At 37.7% G+C, this 24,513-nt stretch overlaps 1 protein-coding gene and 1 long non-coding RNA gene across 3 annotated transcripts in view; one reads left to right on the top strand and one right to left on the bottom strand.

The window, feature by feature from the left end:
• The first annotated feature begins 30 nt into the window (after nt 1-30).
• Nucleotides 31-24,240, top strand: LOC123505156. The gene is made up of 2 exons (XR_006675085.1): nt 31-1,320; nt 24,091-24,240. It is a non-coding gene; the product is annotated as an uncharacterized LOC123505156 (long non-coding RNA).
• LOC123505154 (GPI ethanolamine phosphate transferase 1-like) overlaps nt 10,392-24,513 on the bottom strand; it is a 69,822-nt gene continuing 55,700 nt past the window's right edge. For both annotated transcript variants that reach the window (XM_045256275.1, XM_045256274.1), the window contains 4 exons: nt 24,074-24,264; nt 21,601-21,696; nt 18,929-19,120; nt 10,392-12,557 (listed from right to left, as the gene is read on the bottom strand). In XM_045256275.1, coding sequence (XP_045112210.1) covers nt 12,291-12,557; nt 18,929-19,120; nt 21,601-21,696; nt 24,074-24,264 — 746 coding nt within the window. In that variant the 3' untranslated portion in view covers nt 10,392-12,290. The remainder of the gene's footprint in view (nt 12,558-18,928; nt 19,121-21,600; nt 21,697-24,073; nt 24,265-24,513) is intronic.

Genomic DNA, 24,513 nt, shown 5'->3' with positions numbered 1-24,513 from the left:
ATATATATATATATATATATAAATATTTCTAAATACACTCGAATCGTCATTCCTGCTCTTTCCTGCTCCTTACACCCTCCCGCTCCTGTCAAGGATAATAGCTGGCGCTGTTTAGTATACATGCACGTAGGCATGTATAGTCTACAGTCTACACACTAGACTGCCTGCAAACAGACGGTGCAAGCGTGGCGCCAGAGGATGTGGGTTGGTTATGGCTACCCACAATTCTACGTGCAATCTGTTAGCTGACTGATGAAGCTTTGCAGTAAAATGACATCTTTGCGGTTTGCATGGGTGTTTATTTTTCTGTTTTAAACAAGCGCCTACTACATGAAGATGTCTCATTTTTTCCTTTTCTCTAGGCGGTGATCAGAAAGCTATATAATTGATTCCCAGAGTCCTCTACTGTTTAGGCACACAACCAATTAGAGATTTATTAAAAGAAAATCATTCATTAATTATTCCTTCAGTGTCGGAGATCAATGTTCCTTACTCAATCAGAAGAGAGAGAGAGAGAGAGAGATTACTATAAAAAGAATGATTGCCCCCTGAGAGGTCATACAGTGACGTATTGTAAAGGTGTTGCCGCCAAACTGTGTCCGACGTGATGACCGCGCGGTGAGTATTTAAAGTTAATTGTATCACGAGTTGGAACTATGATTGTCAACGTTATTGCGTATTAGCTATACAAATAATTTTCATGCTGGTATAAGGTGTGAAGGAGGTGCAACAAGCGTCTGGTATAGGTAGATAAACTATACCTTCGACATATGCTTCTGCATCATTAGTCGTGTCGTATTGTCGGATTAAAGAAATTGAATAAAAACGTATTTTTCTGTTTAAATCGTAAATACCGTATTAGAGAAACACACAAGAGCACAGAGCTGCTTCTTGGCTACTGGTACAGTTCATTTTATTCAGTTGCAAGTGGTTCATCTTCACCTCCTGCAAGAAGTTGAACAACAAACAGTAGCCAAAAGATCATCTCCCTGCACCACACATCGTTGAATGAAATTATATTGAGAAGGGTGAGTCATAGCCAAGGACAAAAATACCGTGGTAAAGCACTGAAAACTGTAAGTTCAGTGAGCGAGACAAGCCATGCTGGTAGGTATACGTGGAAGCAATGGCAACGCCTGCGCAGACACCCAGTAACCAATGGTCACTCTGGCAGGTGGTAGTTGCACCCCCTGGCAAGCAGTGACGAACCACTCGGAAGGAAGCTTTTCGGTGAAGTTGTCCTATAGTGAGTGCCAACTGCTGTTGCTACAAAAAAATAAGACAGCAAACACCCTCCGATCTCTGGATGGCAAGGCAAAGGTACATTATAGTTGTGTCTAGTTGGTCTCTCTCTCTCTCTCTCTCTCTCTCTCTCTATGCCTGTGTGAAAATTGTAAACTTGTGTATTTTTGTTTTTGTAAAAAGTTGGTAGCGATGCAGGTGCAATGGAGCTGAAAGGATGGACGAAGTGGTGCGAGGGGTCAGATGGGTTGTCATGGAAGATGCAAGTAACTAGGGAGGGATTGAAGACCCTCATATCCTGGTAACTAAAACAGAGTATGTGAAAAGCTTTAACTTTTAAGCCTTATAGGTGATTTACAGTCGCATTCATAAATTAAGTTTATTCGCTGTGATGAATGATAGCTAAGCAGCTTAGACTGAACAGCGGTGCGTCCGTCTCTCTCTCTCTCTCTCTCTCTCTCTCTCTCTCTCTCTCTCTCTCTCTCTCTCTCTCTCTCTCTAGGAACGCATGGATGTAATATAAGCGCTGAAGTAGAATCGTTACACCTATCCTCCTCCCTCGCTGGAACTTCGCACTCGTCTAAACTCTAAAGCTTCACGACACACCGTTGTTCAAACCTTCGAACCCGAGCTCGTTACGACCAAAATAACTAATGTAGAATCCTTGGTTACGAATCACGATTATGATACTGAAGAAATAGGACATATCTTATGACCGCGACGTAGATTTTTAATAGATGTGGTTTGGGTTGAATTAGTGTGTGCGTCTATAGTATTTTATATGAATGAAGGTGTTTCTAAATGTTATTTTGACTAAGGGCGTACCTATATCAATCTTTTTAGGCATTTTTCTCTGAAACTCGTTCATTTATTTTGAAAATTTATAGTAAGTGTGCCTTAATGCTAAACTTCAGCCTAGAAAATAGCTAGTTTAGTCTATCAAACATATAAGGCATGACGTAATTATGACTTTCTTAGAATTATTTTTTATTTCGTCTGATTGAAACTAGAATGAATGGTATATGACCATTCTCTCTCTCTCTCTCTCTCTCTCTCTCTCTCTCTCTCTCTCTCTATGCTTGTGATTTTGTTTAGTAAAACGGTAAATTTGTGTATTTTTGTGTTTGTAAAGTTATAAATTAAATAAATTTTGAACTGGTGCTTTAAAAATAGCGAACGTATAGACACAAAATAAAGAAAAAAAAATTGCTGTGGAGAAAAGGGATGCAAAGATGCAATGATGTGCTCCAACCTTTTAGAACAGTGATTCTTAACCTGGGGGGCATCCTTAATTTTCAAAGGGGACATGAGCACTTTGGAAAAGGCAGTTATTTCTCAAATCATATTTGTTATTCTCTTAATTAATGAAAACATGGTCAAGTAATGAGAGGTTTGGGAAAAATACAAAAGTATTGCTTTTTCTATAAAATCTGGAAGGGAATTGTATTCATGGATGCAAGGGGGCATGGAGGGAAGGACAAATTCCTTGAGGGGATGTAGTAATAAAAAAAAAAATAAGAACCACTGCATTAGAACCTTCTGAGTGAGTAAAATAGTTCTCTCTGGGGATGTAAGCTCCTCATTTTCTTGAATACTAGCCTGGCCATCCTGTTGTCCTCGAGGCCAATATGAAAAATGGAGAGAGAGAGAGAGAGAGCTGGTCTTCAGGTCTTTTTCACCTGATGTATAGTTTATTTTCTCCTTTATCTATATGCACACATATATTTGCATGTGATGTGTATATGATCTATTTTGCTCATATGTTATCTCTTTTGTCATCTACCTGGGTCATCTAGTGGACCTATAGGAATCACCCAACACCAAAGATGCACTTCAGTGGTGATATGGGCCCTAATATGGGTACTGCTATAAATAAAATTGCCTGCGCCACTAATGGGCAGAAGCTTAACGCTTTCCAAGTATACTCTTCAAGTATATCTATAGGCACTATAGGCCATAATGGAAAAAAAAAAAAAAGGAAGCCAACATGGAAGCCATCCTGCTTTTTCCTTCTCCTACCATTTGGAAAGTTCTGATGAGATTCCTGGCAATAGCTAGCTTCTGTAGGCGCTTCTGCAAGGATTTCTCCACCTTGGCAACTCCTCCGATAGACCTTACGAGTTCGTCCAAAGTATTCATTTGGACTCTGGCCTGTGAACAAGTCTTTCAAGATCTCAAGGCTTTCCTAGCTTCAAAACAGTTATCTGGATGCCTCACCATTTTTGCTTTTTCCACCTACAAATCAAAATCAATGGAGTGGAAATCCACACTGTCTTCCTTAAAGTTGATCAGATCAGGAACATCCTCCACCCAGTTGTCAACTGAGCTGCTCCATCATTGAAAATGAAGCCTTAATTCTGGTTCTAGCCTTTCAATGGTTCGAGTGTTATCTCCACTACAATGCTCAGCCCATCCTGGTCTTCCCTGATCATAATTCTTTGGCCTTCCTCCACTCTATGAAGAACAAAAATTAGTGAATCCTCCACTGGGTCCTCCTGATCTAGCCCTACAACTTCCAAATCCACCACATCAAAGGGATTGACAATCTTCTCAATGATACTCTCATGAGTTCCTGTTTCAATCCAAGCAGACTTCCTTTCACTTCTTTCATGACCTCACCACAGGGATTTTCTGGGAGGAGCCATTATGTCCCCAACTGCCATCACTTCTTGTTCTGCCCCTTGTGGTTGCTATTTTTAAGCCATGTTGCTCCTCTCCTCTGTCTGTTCACCACTACCAACTCTCCATGTTGACTCACCTTTGTCCTTCACTCCCCAATCATCTTCCATTACCTACAAGGCATCTCCCATTTCATACCTAGTTGGTCCAACTGTAATCTGTGGCTTGTATACCCTCCTAGATTTAGCTGCCAACTCCCATAAGGACATCACACCACTCCCCTTCCCATCTTTGTGTTTCATGTATTAATATTTCTGTGTATTTATGTTTAGTTTGTTCTGGGTTTATCTTTCCCTTGTATTTCTGCCAGTGTTCTTTTTATTTTGGTTTGTATTAATGAATTAAAGAAAGTTTTGACTATTCCATACTAAGTTCAAATATAACATTTGGTAATAACAGAAGGGATAACACAAGGTAAAAAAAAAAAAATGGAACTTTTCATATTACATGGATTGTTAAAAATACCACAATGTTCAGAAAATCGAGTTGCATGTGGCAGGTTTAGTTCAGTGATGCAGCCAACAATATCACCATCTTTCTCACCAGGTGTTCCCCATGTGACTTGTGCAGCCAACACACTGTCTCCATGTGCAGTGTTCAAAGCTCATTACCTGCCCATCACTTGTGTTAACCTCTTTGCTCTACCTTACCACTGTTTTTACCATTGCTTCCAAGTGCCATCTGACTTTAGCAGCAAGTGGCGGTACACTGAAGAGATCTAGGAAGGCCTTAACCCTAAAGCATAAACCTAGAGGTGCTGGGAAGAATTGAAAACGGACAAAAAACAGATCTCATTATTCAAATTCTCATACCTGGCCTATCTGACATATCAAAGATATGTTTGACACTACAGGCATTTCAGTAAAAAACAATCTGAGAATGGAGATAGGTAATTTATGGAGCTACAACCCATAAGTAGCAAAAAAGGAAGAAAACAACACTTCATGCCAGTTAAAACATATTGGAAAATATAATTGTCTAAGATGAGGAGGAAGATACTGATATATAAATGTCCAGATTCTTGAGGATGAGTTTAATTTTGTATGATTTGGCCTAGATACAGTAGTACATCCCTGCCACACATCACTCACACAAAATTATCAAATTATAATATTCAATAATACAAAGTTATGTACAAGTCACTGTTATTATTTCAATAAAATAAATTCTGCCTTAACAAAATCATCAGACACCAACCCAAAAACTGGCAAAAGGTTTTTAAACTTGTGATGATTCTTGTACCTACTCCTCTTGACACACTAAACTTCCATCTGCTATTTATTCATTCCTATAGTATTCAGTTCCACACTTGTATTTTGGTAAGGCTTCTGTCACAATCAACATTGGGCATAATACAAGGGTAGTACTGTATTTTACTGTATGCTTGAGGTAGTAGGTAAGAAATGGTAATACTGCAGAATGTGTTTACTGTATGATTCTTCTTGTGCTTCTGTACTTATATCTATACAGGACACTATGGTGCAATAAAATGTAGAACTAAAACTAATTAACCATAATTACATGTTACATGTCCTAAAATTTATATAGACTGTAGAGGGAAAAATCATGTCTCTACATATTGAAGTTTAGTAACTGTGAACCCCAAACAAATTTTGTTGTTTTGTATTTTGTGCCAAAATTTGGGTATGCATATCCACCATTATTTGACATTCCATGGTAAATTTGCACTTAGTAAAGTCACTGTCTCCCCATCAGTGGCAACAGAAATGTGTAGATGCACTATGTTAAGATAACCTAATGGCACTACCCCCCACCCACCCAACCCCCAAAAAAAATACAGCACTAAAGAAAGGTAGAACTCATTTAGACTTGTCACATGGCAGAATGCTTTAAAATAAACCAGGGTACTTGATTCCTAATATCCTCTGTATTAAACTAGCAAGTTCGTGCAACTTGAATCGGTTTTGTGAGGTGTTTAACATTGATCTGATTAGTCAAAGCATGACAAGTAGATCTGCAGGACAAGTGATATTATTAGCTTTGGCATGCAGAAAATCATGCTATAGTTTGGTATTCAAGCATCATACTGTAGCATGGGAAAGGAGGAAAGAGAAAGGTTAAAGAAAATAGGAAGATAAGGAAGGAAGGAAGGGAGAGTGAGTGGATGATAATGGAATATAAACAATAATGAGAGAGAGAGAGAGAGAGAGAGAGAGAGAGAGAGAGAGAGAGAGAGAGAGATGATTATATATATATATATATATATATATATATATATATATATATATATATATATATATATATATATAAGATAAATGGGTAATACTTGTGATTCCTTTCTGCAAATGTATGTAAACACATGCCCGGTAGCTCAGTGGTTAGAGCGCTGGCTTCACAAGCCAGAGGACTGGGGTTCGATTCCCTTGCCGGGTGGAGATATTTAGGTGTGTCTCCTGTCACGTGTAGCTCCTGTTCACTTAGCAGTGAGTAGGTACGGGATGTAAATCGAGGAGTTGTGACCTTGTTGTCCTGGTGTGTGGTGTGTGCCTGGTCTCAGGCTTATCCAAAGATCGGAAATAATGAGCTCTGAGCTCGTTCTGTAGGGTAACGTCTGGCTGTCTCGTCAGAGACTGCAGCAGATCAAACAGTGAGACAGTAAAGATACATTATCAAGTACTAAATAAATAAATTATAGTAGCAAATTTACAAATAAACAAACAAACTAAGCTTGAGATTTTGTTAATATATTTCCCAAATGAAATGCAAATGACAACCTAATAGAACTGAAAGTGGCACTCAACAGGAAAATTTACTTGTCTGAAGTACAAGAAGGTATATATATATATATATATATATATATATATATATATATATATATATATATATATATAAAAAGTTGCTGTTATCTTTCATCCAGTCCCCATGTGTTTGGAAAGTGGCAGTATCTGGTAAATTTGTGCCTCAAGAGGCTTAACCTCATGAAATCCCTCGCAGGTGTAAAGGGGGATGCAGACAGGTGTACCCTTCTTTCCTTTTTATTGTTCCTAGCTTCCTATATCTGGAGTTCCTTGGACTAGTGATGTTAGGTTTATGAAGTGGCCTCACCATCTACTCCATAAATTGGAATTAGTTAAAAATTCAGCTCTCTGCATTGATACGAGTTTTTATAGGTCCTCCCCATTTACAGCACTTCTGACAGAGTCCTCCTTATCTTCACTCTCAGTGATGTTCCATCCTCCTAGTTCGTGCCTACACCAAACTTGCACCCATCCATAGCTGGCCATGTCCTCTACTCCCTACTCCTATGGCAGCATAGAGAACCACTTCATGATCCCTACCATATCTAGTCCATACCCTCTTTATAGACAGAGCCCTCTCCTTTGTTACTCTCTGATCTAGAGAAAATTCCTCCATTGTGTCCATGGTTTCCTCTCTCTTCAATAGTCTGTCAGGGACTCCACACAGACACCACAGTCCAAGGCTGGCTGCCCAGTGCTGGATAGGACCTCTTTTCTCACACTATAAGAGCAGCTTACATATTTTTACTTGATGGGTCTCGCCTCCCATTCCTCCCTCATTTGTTGCAGCCATTTATATTCTCTCTCTCTCTCTCTCTCTCTCTCTCTCTCTCTCTCTCTCTCTCTCTCTCTCTCTCTCTCTCTCTCTCTCTCTCTCTCTCTCTCTCTCTCTCTCTCTCTCTCTCTCTCTCTCTCTCTCCACTGTCACTGCCTGGAGGTTGCTGGCCACAGCCTCTATCATCATAGTAGAATTGTTTGTCATAAAAAAGGACTTATGATTTGCTATTAGTCACACTCCACCTGCACAGTCACACTCTTCAGATTCTCTCATAATCCTCCAGTTCATTCAATGCCACTCCCCTCCAAGTCACACCACTCCCTATGCCTCCATATACATCACCTATTACACCAACTAATTACTTCATACATTGACGTTCACCTTCATTGGATACCCTCCCACATCAGCATTGTGGGCAATACCGTGGCCTGACATCCACCTCTCTCCCATAGACCTTCCCACAGACCAGACTGACCTACTGACCAACGTATGGATGGACTGTACTTACACTGGGAGAAAGACACCAGACAGACACCTTTCAGTACACAGTACTTGGACAGATCAGACAGGACTCACTCCCCTGCTGTGTCCTAGACGCTGCTGGCACCAGACTCCTGATCAGACAAAGCTGCCTCCGTGCCCACATGCACAGGCTAGGCCTGACAGACACCCCTTGAACACCTGCTGCTACACTGCCCCCACCACCACTCTCACCAAACTGCTCTCCTTCACTCAAATGGTGTCACTCCACTTCCACAGACCATCATTAGAAAACCTTCTGAGTTATTCCCAAGGCCCCAGCCTGACCTTCAAGACACTTACTGAACTGAACTGCTACCAGCACATTCTGAGCATTAGAGGCTGTTGCACCACAGCCTGCAAAACAAGGCCCACAAATCCCCATCAAGAACAACAATCAGTTATGTAATTACTTTCATTGTTTGGTTACAAGTTGGTAGCTAAATCAGCATTTTTTTGTTTAAGCCTCAAATTATTCTTCTAATGCAAATATATCTACAACAGCCTTAAAAACTTCAAAGCCATAAATTTTACATTAAAATGGTTAAAGCAGGACCTGAATGAACAAGTAAGAACCAGGCAATACATGTCAAAGTATAATTGTTATCCACATGATTCTAATTCCTTTTGTTATTAATGCAGACTTGTGTTATTCCAAAATTGCTTTATTAAAACATGCACAAATTAAAAATAAAAAAGGTAACTGTACAAATATTATGTCTTAATCCAGTGGCAACACCAAATGTTGTTGTGGAAGTACTTCAGCAATGCAAAGACTTTTGCCACACATGCAATCCTTAACAAAAAAGCACGGATCCACAGTAATTGAGGTTACTGTAGGCAGAAGTGACTGTGAAGATTCATATCAATATAAAAAAATTATTGCAAACTTTAGAGTGAAGTGAGTGAAATCTGATGTGGGTTAAGAAGTAAATCTTAAAATATTCAGGTTTTGTGATTTGAAATATGAATAGTGCAATATTTTTTTGTGCATTATACTATCCTATACATTTTCCACTCTTGATGACTAACTTTCAAGCAATTAACAATTAGATTTAAGAATTCTAGTTTTATTCATACCATATTTGTAATAGTTTTATCAGTTTTTTTCTTTTAATTCCCTTTTCTTCATTACACCATACACATGACTTGTGCACAGCCTCTGCAGAAACTACCAAATATTTTTTTAAACCTTGCTTCTGCGTCTTTTTCTTAATAATAATTTGTGATTTATCCTTTTGCCTGTATGATCATTGCAAACATTTGGCAACCTGTTGACAAAATTATAGGGGTATTCATGGTTTTTTATGGATCACATAATTTTGTGCATTTTTAGTAATTATTAAGTCTGGATATTTGGTAGTTTCCATCTCATTCCTGACAGTTATTTTCAAAGTGATTCGTGTCTAGCTTGTTGCAAAGTCAAATTAACTTTTTGTGATATACTGTGGGCTCATTTTAATTAATATGAATCAGGTTAAGTACAACTTGAATACTGAATTGTTTTGCTAAGATGATCATTGACTGCATAATGAATTAAAAACTCAGTTAAGAACTCTCTGTCCTAATCCTGTTGTTATCAGTGCAAGTCAATATTCATTTCCCCATCCCTCCCACACACACACACACACACACACACACACACACACACACACACACACACACACACACACACACACACACACACACACACACAGGCTGGCAACAAGGATGGTACCAGGACTCAGGGAGTTAGACTATGAGGAAAGACTGAGGAAACTGGGGCTGACCACATTAGAAGAGAGAAGAACAAGAGGAGACATGATAACTATGTATAAATTGGTGAACAAGATTGACATATTGGACAGAGAATTGATAAAGGTGACCACAAGTAATTATCTCCGAGGACATGGAAAAAAACTAATAAAAGACATCTGTCTAAATGACGTTAGAAAGTACAGTTTCCCACATCGTAGTATTGATAAGTGGAATAAACTTAGCAGTGATGTCGTTGATGCAGTGTGTGTCAATCAGATGAAAGAGAGATATGACAGGAGTGGACAAGGAGACAAGACACAGAGAGCTTAGCTCGGGCCCTGTAATACACAAATAGGTAAATACACACACACACACACACACACACACACACACACACACACACACACACACACACACACACACATATCATAACACCACCACCCCTACTAACTACAAACTAATTACATATCACAAAAACAGCAGTTGGCATCATTTGCATTGTGTTACACGTTTCTCATAGTTTTCATTGTTATTCTTTATTTATATTTTATACCTAGCAACCAACTATTTTTTCATTATCGCAGGACCCACTGTATGACATTTGCATGAACCACTGATAGGACCTAATAAATGACATTTGCATGTACCACTGATAGGACATAATAAGAGGGCAGATGTTTTCAAGTGTATCCATGTATTGATTACCATTCTGGAGGAAGGAAATATATTCTCCTCTAACTCATTTATAAATGAAGGAATCCTGAATCAGAAATTTAATTGGATATTTCACTGGTTTAGGTTGGATATTGCATTGTGCTATTATAGAAAATATCTCATGAGTTAAGGTACATATTTTGGAATATAATAGTTCAGGTAATTTAAAGTAATTTATTTTGCAAGAAATTAACATATAAATTGTGTGCTGCATGAGCTGCTTGCCTGGGCAAGTCTCTGCCTCCTTCCTTTCCTTTTGAGTTCTTACATACTCAAGTGGCCTCCAGCTTCATTAAGTGGCAATTTTTTGGTGTACAATGCAATTAGATCCTTATAGGAAAAGTTAGCATGTGACAATTTTTTTTTTTTTTTTTTCTCGAGTATCAGTGGATAAAAAATACATACAGTTTACACAGCAATACAAGGGTTGTATCTGCTACTTTTGAACATGCTTGGCAACTCACCAACTAAATATGCTAAATTTTATTAATTTATTTTTTTTATTATTTTTTTTTTTTACAAAAGGTGTCCAACTGTGTTGTTTTGTGAATTTTGACTGTTTCTGTATCTGTATTCTTCTATTGATGGTGGGGCTTCATAGTGTTATCTGGACAATAATGTCTTAAGCTGCTCAGATACATTCAGCGCCATTTAAGTATGTTATGAACTGAAAAGGAAAGGAGAGGCGGAAGCCCACCCAATTGAGTGGCTCTTGTAACATAAACTTTTGCATTAATTTCTCACAAAATTAAAACAAACACACAAGTGTATTGAATATATTTTTATTTACAATTACCTCAACTATTGTATTTTGAAGTACGTATGTATCTTAACCTGCTTAATATCCTACATGTTATAGGACTTCAAAGATAATAATGTCATTAATCATTGCTTCCTATCAGTTTTCATGCTTGGTTAATTGTGCTTATTTGTGAGGGGATCAGGTTATCTTTAGCACATGTCTCCAACTAAATTCTCTACTATGTAGCAATAGGCTTAATTTTAACAGTGTTTTCCACAGAGTTGCAATAATATAGATAGTATTCAAAATGTGCTTTAACAGCAGTTTAAATATCCACTTTTCTGTGGGTTACTGATAGTTTTATTTAAAAGCATTTTGTTAATGAATGAAATTGTGAGTAAGATCATGCAAATGGATAAATGTGGACAACCTATTGGAAAATTCAATTTTTTTTAACACTAATAGTGAGATCATTCAAAGAACCGACAAAGTACAGTGGTGCCTCGGAATTTGAATTTAATTATTGCCAAGATGCTGCTCAAATTACCAGATGTCCAGATTCTGAAACTATTTTCCTCATTGAGAAATAATGGAAAGTGTAATTCACTCTCCATTTTTAACCCCTCCCCAAAAAAACATTTTCAAGACACTTGTAACTGCAAATACACGAATGAATGATGAGTTAATGACCTAGAATATTAAGTAATAATGATATGAAACACAACATCTGAAATTGTGTGTGTATTGTCCTCACACCTTTTGTGATGCACCAGTGTAGTGCTACCACAGAAAGAGTGAATGTGTTTTATCTTCAGCTATTTGTGGTGGCTACACAAGTGATTAGGAGAAAAAATTGAGAGAAAAACAGGTAAACTAGAGATAAGCTGGAGGAACGTTGTGTGAAGATACAGGATGAACAGGCAGAAAAGACATGTGTACAAATTTGAATGCCACATTAGTGTTCAGCTTCTAATGTTAAAGTAAAATTTTCTAGAAAAAATGGTTTTGATTTGAATGTGTTTGAACAATGAGCACTCAGATTCTGCAGTCACCACTGTACCTAAATTTTTCATAATTTCACACTACAAACAAATGTAAAATGGTGTTTCTTAAACTAAGACTAGTCTCTATGAGGTCTTCCTACAGACACTCTTGGTAGAACACATTCTCCTTCTGTTGATGCTTTTCCAATGTGAAAAGTTGTTAGGAATTTAGCAATAAAAAGGAGAAGAATAAGGAAAAGAGTTGTTGCCATTGAAATTATATAATGGCTGAGTGAAGTTCCAATATCTAACCATGATCCTTCTGTCTTGATGAGGAAGAAGAAGTGGACGGCCATAAAGTCAGACATCACCAGGAACACGTAGAATAAGGCTCGTGTTGGTACCTGACAGAGAAAAATAAGTATGATTAAGAAATAGTTTTTACAATCAGGGGCAGATTGGATTGTAATTTTCAAAATTAGCTTAGTTTCTGGGAAGCCTGGCAGTGATCCCACATGTTCCATTCCATTCTCTTTTGTCTTTGTTTTGGGACTGGCACCTGAGTGGGCCTCTTTTTTTTTTTTTTTTCATTGCAATTATTGTTATTCTTGGTCAGTTAACCCTCTTTAAAGAAAGAAAAGTGTATACAGTAAGACTTTAAAGCTTTTTTTTTATATAAGTGGGGAAAGCTGGTCAAGAACATGGAGGAAAAAAAAAAAAAAAAAAAAAAAGGGCCCACTTAGTTGCCAGTCCCATTGCAGGTCTAAGAAAGTTTGAAAGATCTATCTTGTTTTGAAACCTCCCTCTTCAATGAAGTCAAGTCACAGGAAGCAGGTAAGGTGTTCTAGAGTTTACCAGAGAAAGGGTATGAATGATTGAGAATACTGGTTCAATCTTGCATTAGAGAGTTAGATAGAGTAGGGATGAAAGAAAAAAAGAAAGCCTTGTGCAGTGAGGCTACAGAAGGAGGGGAGGCATGCAGATAGCTAGATGCATTTGGTATGAAAATAATGGTAGAAGATAGTAAGAGATGCAACATTTCGGAAGTGAGAAAGAAACTGAAGGCAGTCAGTCAGAGGAGAGGAGTTGACAAGACGAAAAGCTTTGAATTCCACCCTATCTAATAAAACTGTGTGAGTGGAACCCTCCATACGTGTGAAGAATACTCCATACGTAGACAGAGGGTAAATAAAAAAAAAAAAAAAAAAAAAGATAAGACCCTTGTACAGAGTTAGGAGTTGGAGGGGTGAGAAAAACTAGTGAAGATGCCTCAGAATGCCTACTTCACAGAAACTGTTTTTAGCAAGAGATGAGATGGAGTTTAGATTATGAGTAAAGGACAGATGGAGGATATTCAGTGTAGAAGAGGGGGCCAGTTGAGTGTCAATGAAGAATAGGGGATAGTTGTCTGGAAGGTTGTGTCGAGTTGATAATGGAAGAATTAAGTTTTTGAGGCATTGAACACTACTAAGTTTTCTCTGCCCCAATAAAAAATCTTAGATAGATCAGAAATCAGGCATTCTGTGGCATCCCTGCAGGGTCTGTTAACTTCCTAAAGGGTTAGTAATCTCTGAAAAGACGTGGAAAAGTGTAGGGTGTTATCATCAGCGTAGAAATGGATAGGGCATGAAGTTTGGTTTAGAAGATCACTCATGAATAATAAGAAGAGAATGGGTGACAGAACAGAACCCTGAGGAACACCACTGTTAATAGATTTAGGAAAAAAACAGTGGCTCTCTACCAAAGCAGCAATAGAATGGTTGGAGAGAAAACTTGAGATAAAGTTGCAGAGAGAGGGATAGAAACCGTAGGAGGATAGTTTTGAGATCAAAGCTTTGTGCCAGACTCTATCAAAAGCTTTTGAGATGTCTAAAGCAACAGCAAAAGTTTCACCAAAATCCCTAGAAGAGGAAAACCAAGACTCAGTAAGGAAAGCCAGAAGATCACTAATAGAACAACCTTAACAGAAGCCATACTGGCGATCAGATAGAAGATTGTGAAGTGACATGTTTAAGAATCTTCCTATTCAGGATAGATTAAAAACCTTTAGACAAGCAAGAGATTAAAGCTATAGGGCAGTAATTTGAGAGATTACAAGTCATCCCTTTTAGGAATAAGCTAAATGTAGGTAAACTTCCAGCAAAAAGGAAAGGTAGAAGTCAGGAGATAGAGTTGGAAAAGTATGGCCAGTCAAGGTGCAAGCATGGAGGCAGTTTTTGAGAACAATAGCAGGGACCCCATCAGGTACATAAGCCTTCCGAGAGTTTAGGCCATATAGGGCATGGACCATGGAAAACATCAATGCAAAGAATTTTTATAGAAGGCATGAAATGCCAGAGGGAGGAGGAGAAGGAAGGACAAGCCAAGAATAATCCAAGATAAGAGTTATTAGCAAAGGTTTGAGAGAAGAGTTTAGCTTTAGAGACAAATGTGATGGCAGTGGTGACATCAAGATGAAATAAAGGAGGGAAACATGAAAAAGAAAAGTTACTGGAGATGTTTTTGGCCCGATGCCAGAAATCTCACAGGGAGTTCGATTATGAAAGATTTTGAGATTTCCCATTATGTAGGAGTGTTTGGCAAGTTGGAGAACAGACTTGGCGTGTTTCCAGGCAGAAATATAAAGTGCTTGAGATTCAAGTGATAGGAGGCTCAAATAACTTTTGTGGGTAACCTTTTTACCATGTATACACAAGAGAACAGGCTAGGTTGAGATTGAGGAAAAGAGAGAGGAATGTACATCTCCATGCCAGACACTATCATCTTCGTTGTATTCTTAGCACACAGAGATGGGTCTCTGATGTAGTAAACATGATTATCAATATAATGAATCACTGTAAGTAAATAATATAATATAAAAAAAAAAATAAATAATATTCATCATTAAATACAACTACAATGGAATGCTGCCATTCATACACTTCGCCAATCATACAACTCACCATTTGTCCAACTTTTCTATTTAAGCTTTAAGTTGTTATTCGTATGTTTGTCTTGTGATTTGTGCAGACTGAGCTAGACATTCACTTCAGGTTGGTGTTCCATGTGCAAAGCATCATCCATGCAAACTTTGTGAAACTTTGTCCTATCGTTGCTTTCTTTTGTTATTCTTATTGAAAACAGTGAAAAAGTGTGTATTTACCCAGTTGTATTGTACAGGTTTCGAGCAGAGCTCATAGTGTCTTGTCTCCATGTCTCCATTTATCTAATTTTTTCTAAAGTTATGCACATTATGTGCTGTAACAACTTCACTATTCAATGCATTCCACTTCTCCACCATTCTGTATGGAAAACTGTGTTTTCCAATATCCTTCACACACTGCCTCATCCTGATGTTCTTTACATGTTCTCTTGTCCTTCCATCTTCTGTCACCAGCACCAGGTCTTCCTTGACTATCTTGTAGGTCTCCTCATTCTCTTCTATCTTGTAAGGTTGGTAGTCCCATTTCCTTCAGGCGTTCTTCATATTTTAGGTCCTTTAGTTCTAGCACCATCTTTGTAGCAATCTTCTGTATCCTTTCTAATCTTTTTATATCCTTTTTAGCGCTCGGAGACCACACCACTGATGCATATTTCAGCCTTGGATGTATCATGCTTGTGATGTTTTTTTTTTTCATCATATCTTTGTCCATGTATTGAAATGCCACTCTTATGTTAGTCAACATTTTATATGATATACCAAATATCTTGCTAATGTGTTTTTTGGGGCTCAGATTTTCCTGTATAACCACTCTCAGATCTTTTTCCTCTTTACTCTTCATTATTTGTTCCTCTCCCATCAAATAGTTCCATACCGATCTTTTCTTACTCTTTCCTAAAAGTTCCATTATGTGACATTTGTTCTCATGAATTTGTGTGTGTGTGTGTGTGTGTGTGTGTGTGTGTGTGTGTGTGTGTGTGTGTGTGTGTGTGTGTGTATTTACGTATTTACCTATTTGTGTATTACAGGGCCCGAGCTAAGGTCTCTGTGTCCTGTCTCCTTGTCCACTCCTGTCATATATCTCTTTCATCTGATTGACACACACCGCATCAACGACATCACTGCTCAGTTTATTCCACTTATCAATGCTACGATGCGGGAAACTGTATTTTCTCACGTCATTTAGACAGATGTCTTTTATTAGCTTTTTTCCATGTCCTCGGAGATGATTACTTGTGGTCACCTTTATCAACTCTCTGTCCAGTATGTCAATCTTGTTCACCAATTTATACATAGTTATCATGTCTCCTCTTGTTCTTCTCTATTCTAATGTGTGTGTGTGTGTGTGTGTGTGTGTGTGTGTGTGTGTGTGTGTGAGCATATGAGTGAGTGTATTTACCTTGTTGTACAATGCAGGATTCGAGCAGGGCTCATAATGACCTGTCCCAATATCTTCATTTATCCAACTTTTCCTTGAATATATGCTCTTTTTTTTTTTTTTTTTTTTTTTTTTTTTTTTTTTTTTTTTTGCTGTTACAATTTCTTCACTCAAGCCATTCCAGATATTCATCATTCTAAACCTTTCATTGTTCTTTAAATATTGACCTTTCATGATCTTGGAGTGTCCTGTTGTCCACCTATCTCCATCTTCAGTCTGTGATACTAGGTCTTGTCTGTCTATATTTTCCGTATGGTTTACTATTTTAGACATTGTTATTAAATCTTCTGTCTCCTGTCTATCTTTCAAAGTTGGTAGTCTCATTTCCATCAGTCTTTCTTCATAGGTAAAGTCCTTCATCTCTGGCACCATCTTTGTAGCTGTCCTCCAAATCCTTTCTAATTACTGGATATCCTTTTTGCATATGTGGGGACCACACCACTGCTGTATATTCAAGTCTGCTTTTTTTTTTTTTTTTTTTCTCATGGTGGTTATGATTTTCTTCATCATGCCACCCTGATAATTGTTAGTGTCACACTGTTTTATATGTTGAAGTAAATTTTCCATTTATTCCTTTCTGCAGCTAGGGTGTCATATAACCACTCCCAGGTCTATCTCTTCCTTACTTTTCATTATAATCTCTTCTCCCATCTTGTATTCCCATGTAGATCTTCTATTACTTTTACCCATTTCCATCACATGGCAATTCTTAGCATTAAATTCTAATCTCCACATTTGACTCCACTCCCAGATCTTGTCAGTATCTCATTGCTCCTTATTACTTCTCAATAGTTTTGCATCATCAGCAAACAGTTGTATGTAGCTACTTAAATCCTCTTGTATATCATTAATATATATTTAGAGAACATTACTGGTGCCAGCATTGTACCCTGTAGTATGCCACTAGTTACTGTCTAACTTGATGAGATGTCTCTTACCATAGTCCTCAATTTTCTTTGAATTAGGATGCGTTTACACCAAGTGAGTCGAGTTGCGTTGAGTTGAGGTGATTCATCACGCATCATGAATCGCCACCCCAATTTTAACATTAATTTGTATGGATCTTTGAAAAAAACATTTACATCGGAAGAGTCCAGTCAAGTCAAGTCACGGCGCACCGCGTTGCGTCAAATCACATATAGCGCTGGACCTATTTTGTACATCAGTCACAGCGAGTCCGTCATGATATGATCATCATGCAAGTGGACTTCCCTAAAAAGAAATGGCCATTCTTTCTTCAACTCCAACTGCACGCCTGTAGTTAGTGTCGATTTTCTTTATGGAAGATCCAGTCAACTCTACCAGCTTAAAATTTTCATGTGTTATCCTAAAGAAGTTGTAGCATTTTTTTTGGATGGTTCACCATGTCTGGGAATAAATGACAGAAGCTTCCAAAATCTGGCCTCTTTTGTGTTCGGTTCATGAATCCAGATTTGTCTCTCTTCTTATGTCTGTGACGACAAAGCCACAACAAAACAGCTACTTCAGCGAGGGAACATGCATCAATTCTCCATGGAATCAGACCGGTCACTTCACTGACCTGACTCAGGTTGATGCAGTTGGTGTAAATGGAGATGAGTCAAAATCAATCGCATCAAGTGACACTCTTGACTTGACACAGATCAACTTGTTTGGTGTAAATGCAGTCTTAAGTTGTCTCTCATCCAGCTTAGATATTTCTTTGTATTTCTCCTGCATATTCTATCTTCCGCAAGAGTCTTTTAAGTGGTACTCTGTCAAGTGCCTTTTTTAAGGTCCAAATACAGTGTCAACCCATCTATCTCTTCCTTGTACCTCATCTATTACTCTTGTACTCTTGTTCATGTGTATGTTAGTAATGTTGGGAGATAGGCACAATTACACACACATGCAAGTGCTCTCTCTCTCTCTCTCTCTCTCTCTCTCTCTCTCTCTCTCTCTCTCTCTCTCTCTCTCTCTCTCTCTCTCTCTCCACACACACATGAACATGGCTACATACATAAAAAAAAAAAAAAAAAAAAAAAAAAAAAAAAAAAACATACATTACACTATGCTGTTTATGAGACAATGCATGCAAATTAACTTATCATAATGAAATGTCGTATGATGAATTCTAGCAGGCAGCAAAAGAAAAGGGAAATTTCCATCTCTATTTTGGTAAGGTGAAAGGAGATATAAATAAAACATACTAGCCAGCCATCACCAACAACTGCCTCAAAAAACAGGCTGGTGCATGCTTACATGAACAGTCACCATAAGTTAAGGATTAAATAAGCAATCATCTGTGGCACTGGAATGGATAAATTCAAATTGAATTACTTCTCATAGGAAAAAAGTTATTCATCATTTATACAGCCTTCTGGAATGGATTGTGTATAACATGGTTCCACTGTACTATGTAGTGTACAAGAAAATGCCAATACAAATAGACACCTTACCTTTATAAGTGAGCAGATGGCATGGAAGAAGCATGTCACCAGCAAGAATGGGATGATGATTTTGCACAGCAGAAGACTTCCCATAAGAAAAGGTGAGAAAACTGTGACAAAGCAGTACACAAAGGCGGGATCAAAACTGTTGATGCTGGCTATGTTTCCTGTCCCAAAGAAAGCCAGGACTATGAAGAATAGCTTAATGAACAGAATTAAGGACATATATTATATATACTTTTTTTTCTATTTACTAACAGCTAATAAGTAGCTTAATGCACATATAAAAGAGGAAATCATCTCTCTCTCTCTCTCTCTCTCTCTCTCTCTCTCTCTCTCTCTCTCTCTCTCTCTCTCTCTCTCTCTCTCTCTCTCTCATTAATGTTAATGTCATTTTAGTTTTGTTGTTTTCACTCTCACTTGTATAAGTATTTTCATTTTCATTCTCCATCAATCTCATTCTATCTAGTATGCCAACAGTAGGTAAATATGGCTTGTTCACAGCAGTGCAAAACTTGTGATGGTAGGAATTTAGGATGAGGAGAGAAACTCGAAAGGATACTGTATGTATTTGTCATGTTATCTAAAATTTTGTTGTGTAAATAAGCTGATTTTGATTGTTTGAAAATGCTGAATACATATATATCATATTCATTTCTGGTTCCCTAGAATCAATTAATTTTTTTCCCATGGGTTCTTCAGTCACCATAACAAACACTACACTGAAATGCAACATGTTCATTGTCACATACCCTATTGTACTGGTAACTAACCAGGAATTAAGAAATATGGAAAAACTGGATATGATGACCACCACAAGGTTCTAGATATTAAGAAAATACGGTAACCAGCCCAGAGATTTCTGATTGCAACCTACTTAAGTGATGGTAAGATTCCTCAATACTGGAAAAGAGCAGATATTATACCATTATACAATGGAAGTGGTAAGAAAGATCCACAAAACAATAGACTTATGTTTCCTTTTGCTTTTATCAGTTGTTAAGCTTAATGTAAGCATAGTTAACCTCCTTGAGGAAAACCCAAGTCCCTCGAGAAATTAAGGGTCTACCTAAAATACATCAGAATTGGTTCCCCATGTGCCCCATCACATTGTGTATTGGAATTGCACCACATCATCTCGCTAAACAACTTGCGAAACCCCTCTCTTAGTTTATTGGGTTCCATCAGCATGACACATCTGAAGAATTCATCAGACCTCATTGCATGCCTCAAGAGCTTGGACTTCAAGGGAAAGGAAATGGCCAGTTACGATGTTAAGTTACTCTTTACCAACGTGCCAGTGGATGGTGCAGTGAACGAGGTGTAGAGAGCTCTCAATAATGTGGATGAAGATGCCGTATCTTTAAAGAAAGATGACTACAAAAAACTGATATCCCTGCATGTAAATTTTGACGCATTTGAATTTGAAGTAGTGTGCAACACGTGAACTAGCGATGGGTTCCCCCCCTCAGTGCAGTGATGGAATGTCTATTTATGGAAACACTAGAGGTTGATAAATTCATACCCATAATGTGAAAAGAATGCAAGTAGTTTAGACACGTTGACGATGTGCTAGTGATAGTTCCCGAGAATTATTGTCCACATAACAAGTAGGATCTGTTAAACAAAGTTAGCCAGAATATGCAGTACACAGTGGAAAAGGAAGGAAAAAAAATTCCTTTCCTTGACACGCTTATATACTGCAAGGATGGCAGTGTGAGATTCTCAGTGTACATGAAACCAACCCACAAAGATGACCTGATGCACTACCTATCCAGTCAGAACCCAAGAACTAAATTCAGTGTTGTGCTGGGATTTTTTTTCTGTGCACCATGAGGATCTGTAGCCAAGAATTTTCAAAGGAGGAGTTGAACTAAAAAAGCAGGGCATTTAAGGAACCTCCTACAGCATCTGAGGAATAAGGTGAGGATTATACAGAGACAAAAAATAATGTGTGTGTTATTGGAGATGAGAGAAAAGCAGACTACTTAGTAGTACCCTACAGCAAAAAAGGTGAATCAGTTACATGGCTACTGGAGAGAACTGGCATAAGTGCAGCTTATGCAGCCAGCTCTAAATTAGGTGACTTGGTAAGAACTATAGCTGCAAATAGTAAGGAAGGTGAGGGAAGCGTCGTCTACGACATCCTGTGTTCAGGTTGTGCTGTCAGCTACTATAGAAGAGTCTATGAGTATAAATACAATCTGAAGCAACACAAGATGTTAAACTTGCTGGTGCTGTATGTAGACTCTCATGGACACCTTCCAGACTGAGGTAAAGCCAAGACCCTACATAAGATATTGTTGAGAATGACAAGAAAACTGGTGGAGTCAGTGTACACTGAGGCCAGTGTAGTGACCAATCATAGGGGAGGAGCACTGTGTCTGTCACCAGTCGCAGCAAGGCTCACCTTGTCTGGCTTCCTCCAATCATGGCCCTTTCTGTTGCATGGACCTACAGGCTGAGCTGCCTCTGTGTGTATATACGTATATTGCTTTGCCACTCGTCTGTTGCTCATTCCTTCTGAAGAGGGTTGTATAACCGAAACGTAAAAGAATATAGTATATTTCTCTGCATCAACTTGTTTCCTTCCCTACCACCTACTCTACACCTTAATCTAAGCAGTAGAACATATATCAAGCTATCAAGGACATTCATTCATATATTAAGTGAAAGGATACAAAGAAGTATGCACGACGAACATCAGACCACTCCAGGACTCTCTCCTTTCCTATGAGAGCTTCATTGCACCAGGTGGCAAATTTCAACATTGCAATCTGTGAAAATAATAAAGAATCTTTGAAATTCATACTTTGATTAGATTTTATTCAAGTTTCACCTTAAGTCTCACAGGTCACTGGGATATCAGTCTTAAAAAAGCCACTTGACATTCTAATGTTCATACAATAAGCTCTTCACCAAATTATCAGCAAAGACAGAAATGTGGCACTTTCCACTTCAATGATAAAAGTAGACATCATTATAAAAGGCAAAAATCTAAATTTGAAAGTATGTACATCACAAATGAGAAGTTGATTGTAAAATATTACAGCAAATGAAAGTACGAGTAGTACATAAAATTAAAAAAATATATGTTACTCAAATTTTGCTGTGCCTCTAAGAGTACATAAAAATTGACTTCCTGGGTGGGTGGAATGAAGACTCCAGACACCCTCTGAGAATGCAAGACACATTACATTGGGCTATAGTTTCTTTATTTGTTTCTTTCTGTGAGTGTGTGTGTACTTACTAGTTGTAATTTATGGGACCTGAACTACACTCATGTGGTCTCTATATCTATGCATGTATATTTTTCTTTTAACTTGTGCAAACGTGTTGCTAAAGCTGTCTTCTTTTAATCCATTCCATACTCTTATGTGTCTTTCTTTGTAGAAAACTATATTTATGCTATGTGAACATTTTTCTTTCCTCAATTTGAGCTGGTAAACTATTCTTTAACTTTATTATCCTTCATGACTTTGAGCAATTACTGCAGCATCCTGCTCACATTCCTGATCTTCTTGGCCCAACATTTTTGTCCCTCTCCCAATTTGTAATACTTTTTTTTCTTTTTTTTTTCTTTTTTTTTAATGTTATGGCCTATAGCACCTATAGGCATACTTGAAGAGTATATGTGGAAAGCACTGTTAAGCTTCCGCCCATTACTGGCGCATGCAATTTTATTTATAGTGGTATCACCACCCAAGTGCATCTTTGGTGTAACCACCTAGAATCTGGGTATCATGGTGACATGTAGGTAACTTTAAACCACTTGACAAATGGCATAGCTTCATAGCTGTATGTGGTGGGATTCGAACCTATGCGTGGACGTGTGCCTGGTGCCACGCTCACCACCTTATCCACTATGCCACCACCTCCCTGTAATTTAATGTTCACACTCTCATATTTGTATCTTGTCCTATTATTCTATCTTTCTCAGGATCACTCAAAATAGAGTTGAATGGTGTTTTGCCTTTGCTAACTGGAGTGACATAGGAGGTATTCTTATTTTCTATGGAATGACTACTGCATCAGTGTCAGAGACCCATCCATCTCTATGTACTGATGCATTGAATACATAATAAATGTGAATTTTGTCTGGTAGAGCGGCATTAATTTCTCGGTCTTTCTCTTGTCCTGAACTTTCCAAACCTTGGTTAAACTCATCCTGTTCTCACATTATACACAGTTTAAACACACCCCACAAACAATACTTGACCATTTGATCATTTGAATCTCATGTGGTACTTTATATTTATATCCCTAAATATGACAAGATTTGTTTTAGATCTAACTCCCCTTGCAATTTCTGGCATCCCAGATCACATGAAGTTAATCTATATTACTTAACAGTTTTATATTTTAAGTTGTAACAATAGGGAATTTTGAGGCTGAATTTATCCATCACCAAGGATATAGATTTTACATAGTAGGACCTCTGAATATATATTTTTTTTCATATCTGAATGGCATAAGAATTATTTTTCAACCTTGAACTTAATATAACATGTCAGCCTGTTTTTAATGACATGTATGGGGATATATGAAATAGGGATATTAGGAATATTTATTCCTTGAAGACTATTTGGTGATTTTCAGGGCAGGCTGCCTAACAGTACTGTTTGCCAACAGTTCACCTGCCTCATTTGTTGCTATCCTACATGCACTGTCTAAGAAGGAATGTGATTATGAATTGTGCACATTATTGATGAAATTAAAACAGATTATTATATTTTCCTTTAATCTTTAATTCAAAAGTTTTGAATATAAGTTTGCCTGTTTTAGTGAATCAAATTTGTTTTCAGAGATTCCACCATATTAGTTCTGTCAGTTAGTTGTGACACTGATGACCTTATTCTCAAACATCAAGTGTCTAGCTGGTCTCAGAGATATTATTGAGATTTTCAATATTGTTTCCATGATTGTAGTGATAAATATCTAAGATGGTATCAATAGGAAAAAATTCTACAAGGAATCAAAAACATAATTTAAGAAAAATTTGGTATCAATGAAAAAACTTATACAAGGAGCCAATAACCATTTCCATGATCTTTCATATGACCAATGGATATAACCCACCTAAAACATTGAACTATATATAAAAGCCTATACAGTATTCCATGCACACTAAATATACCAAAAATATTGGCTTACCTGCACATTATTTTCAGCAAGATAAAATTCTAGGATGAGCCACAGATACATGGCAATGGTAAGGGCAATATAGAAGAAGCCTTCATGCCGTATGGAGAGCAGTAAGAAGGGACAGAAGAGCGAGGTACTAACAGACAGGAGCCGTCCCATCATGTTATGTGAGCCAAGTAGCGGGAGCAGGAGTGACAACACTAGAAAACAGAAATGTATATTCTTAAATTAGATATTCACATATTAGCATAAAGATGTTACATACACATACATGCATGAGGGTCATTGCTGAGGTGGGACATGTTTGTTACCATGAGCTAATTGCAGCATGAGAATGAACCATCTCAATGAAGAAAACATAAAAGAAACCACTAAGAAAAACATAAACAATTTTTACAAGATATACAATAAAAATAAAATATAATGTATAAATTGAAGAAAGACCAGTT

The sequence above is a fragment of the Portunus trituberculatus genome, chromosome 17 (genome assembly GCF_017591435.1).
Source record: "Portunus trituberculatus isolate SZX2019 chromosome 17, ASM1759143v1, whole genome shotgun sequence".
Classification (NCBI taxonomy): domain Eukaryota; kingdom Metazoa; phylum Arthropoda; class Malacostraca; order Decapoda; family Portunidae; genus Portunus; species Portunus trituberculatus.
The sequence above is the reverse complement of the archived record's forward strand: the minus strand, read 5'-3'. Positions and strand labels throughout refer to the sequence as shown.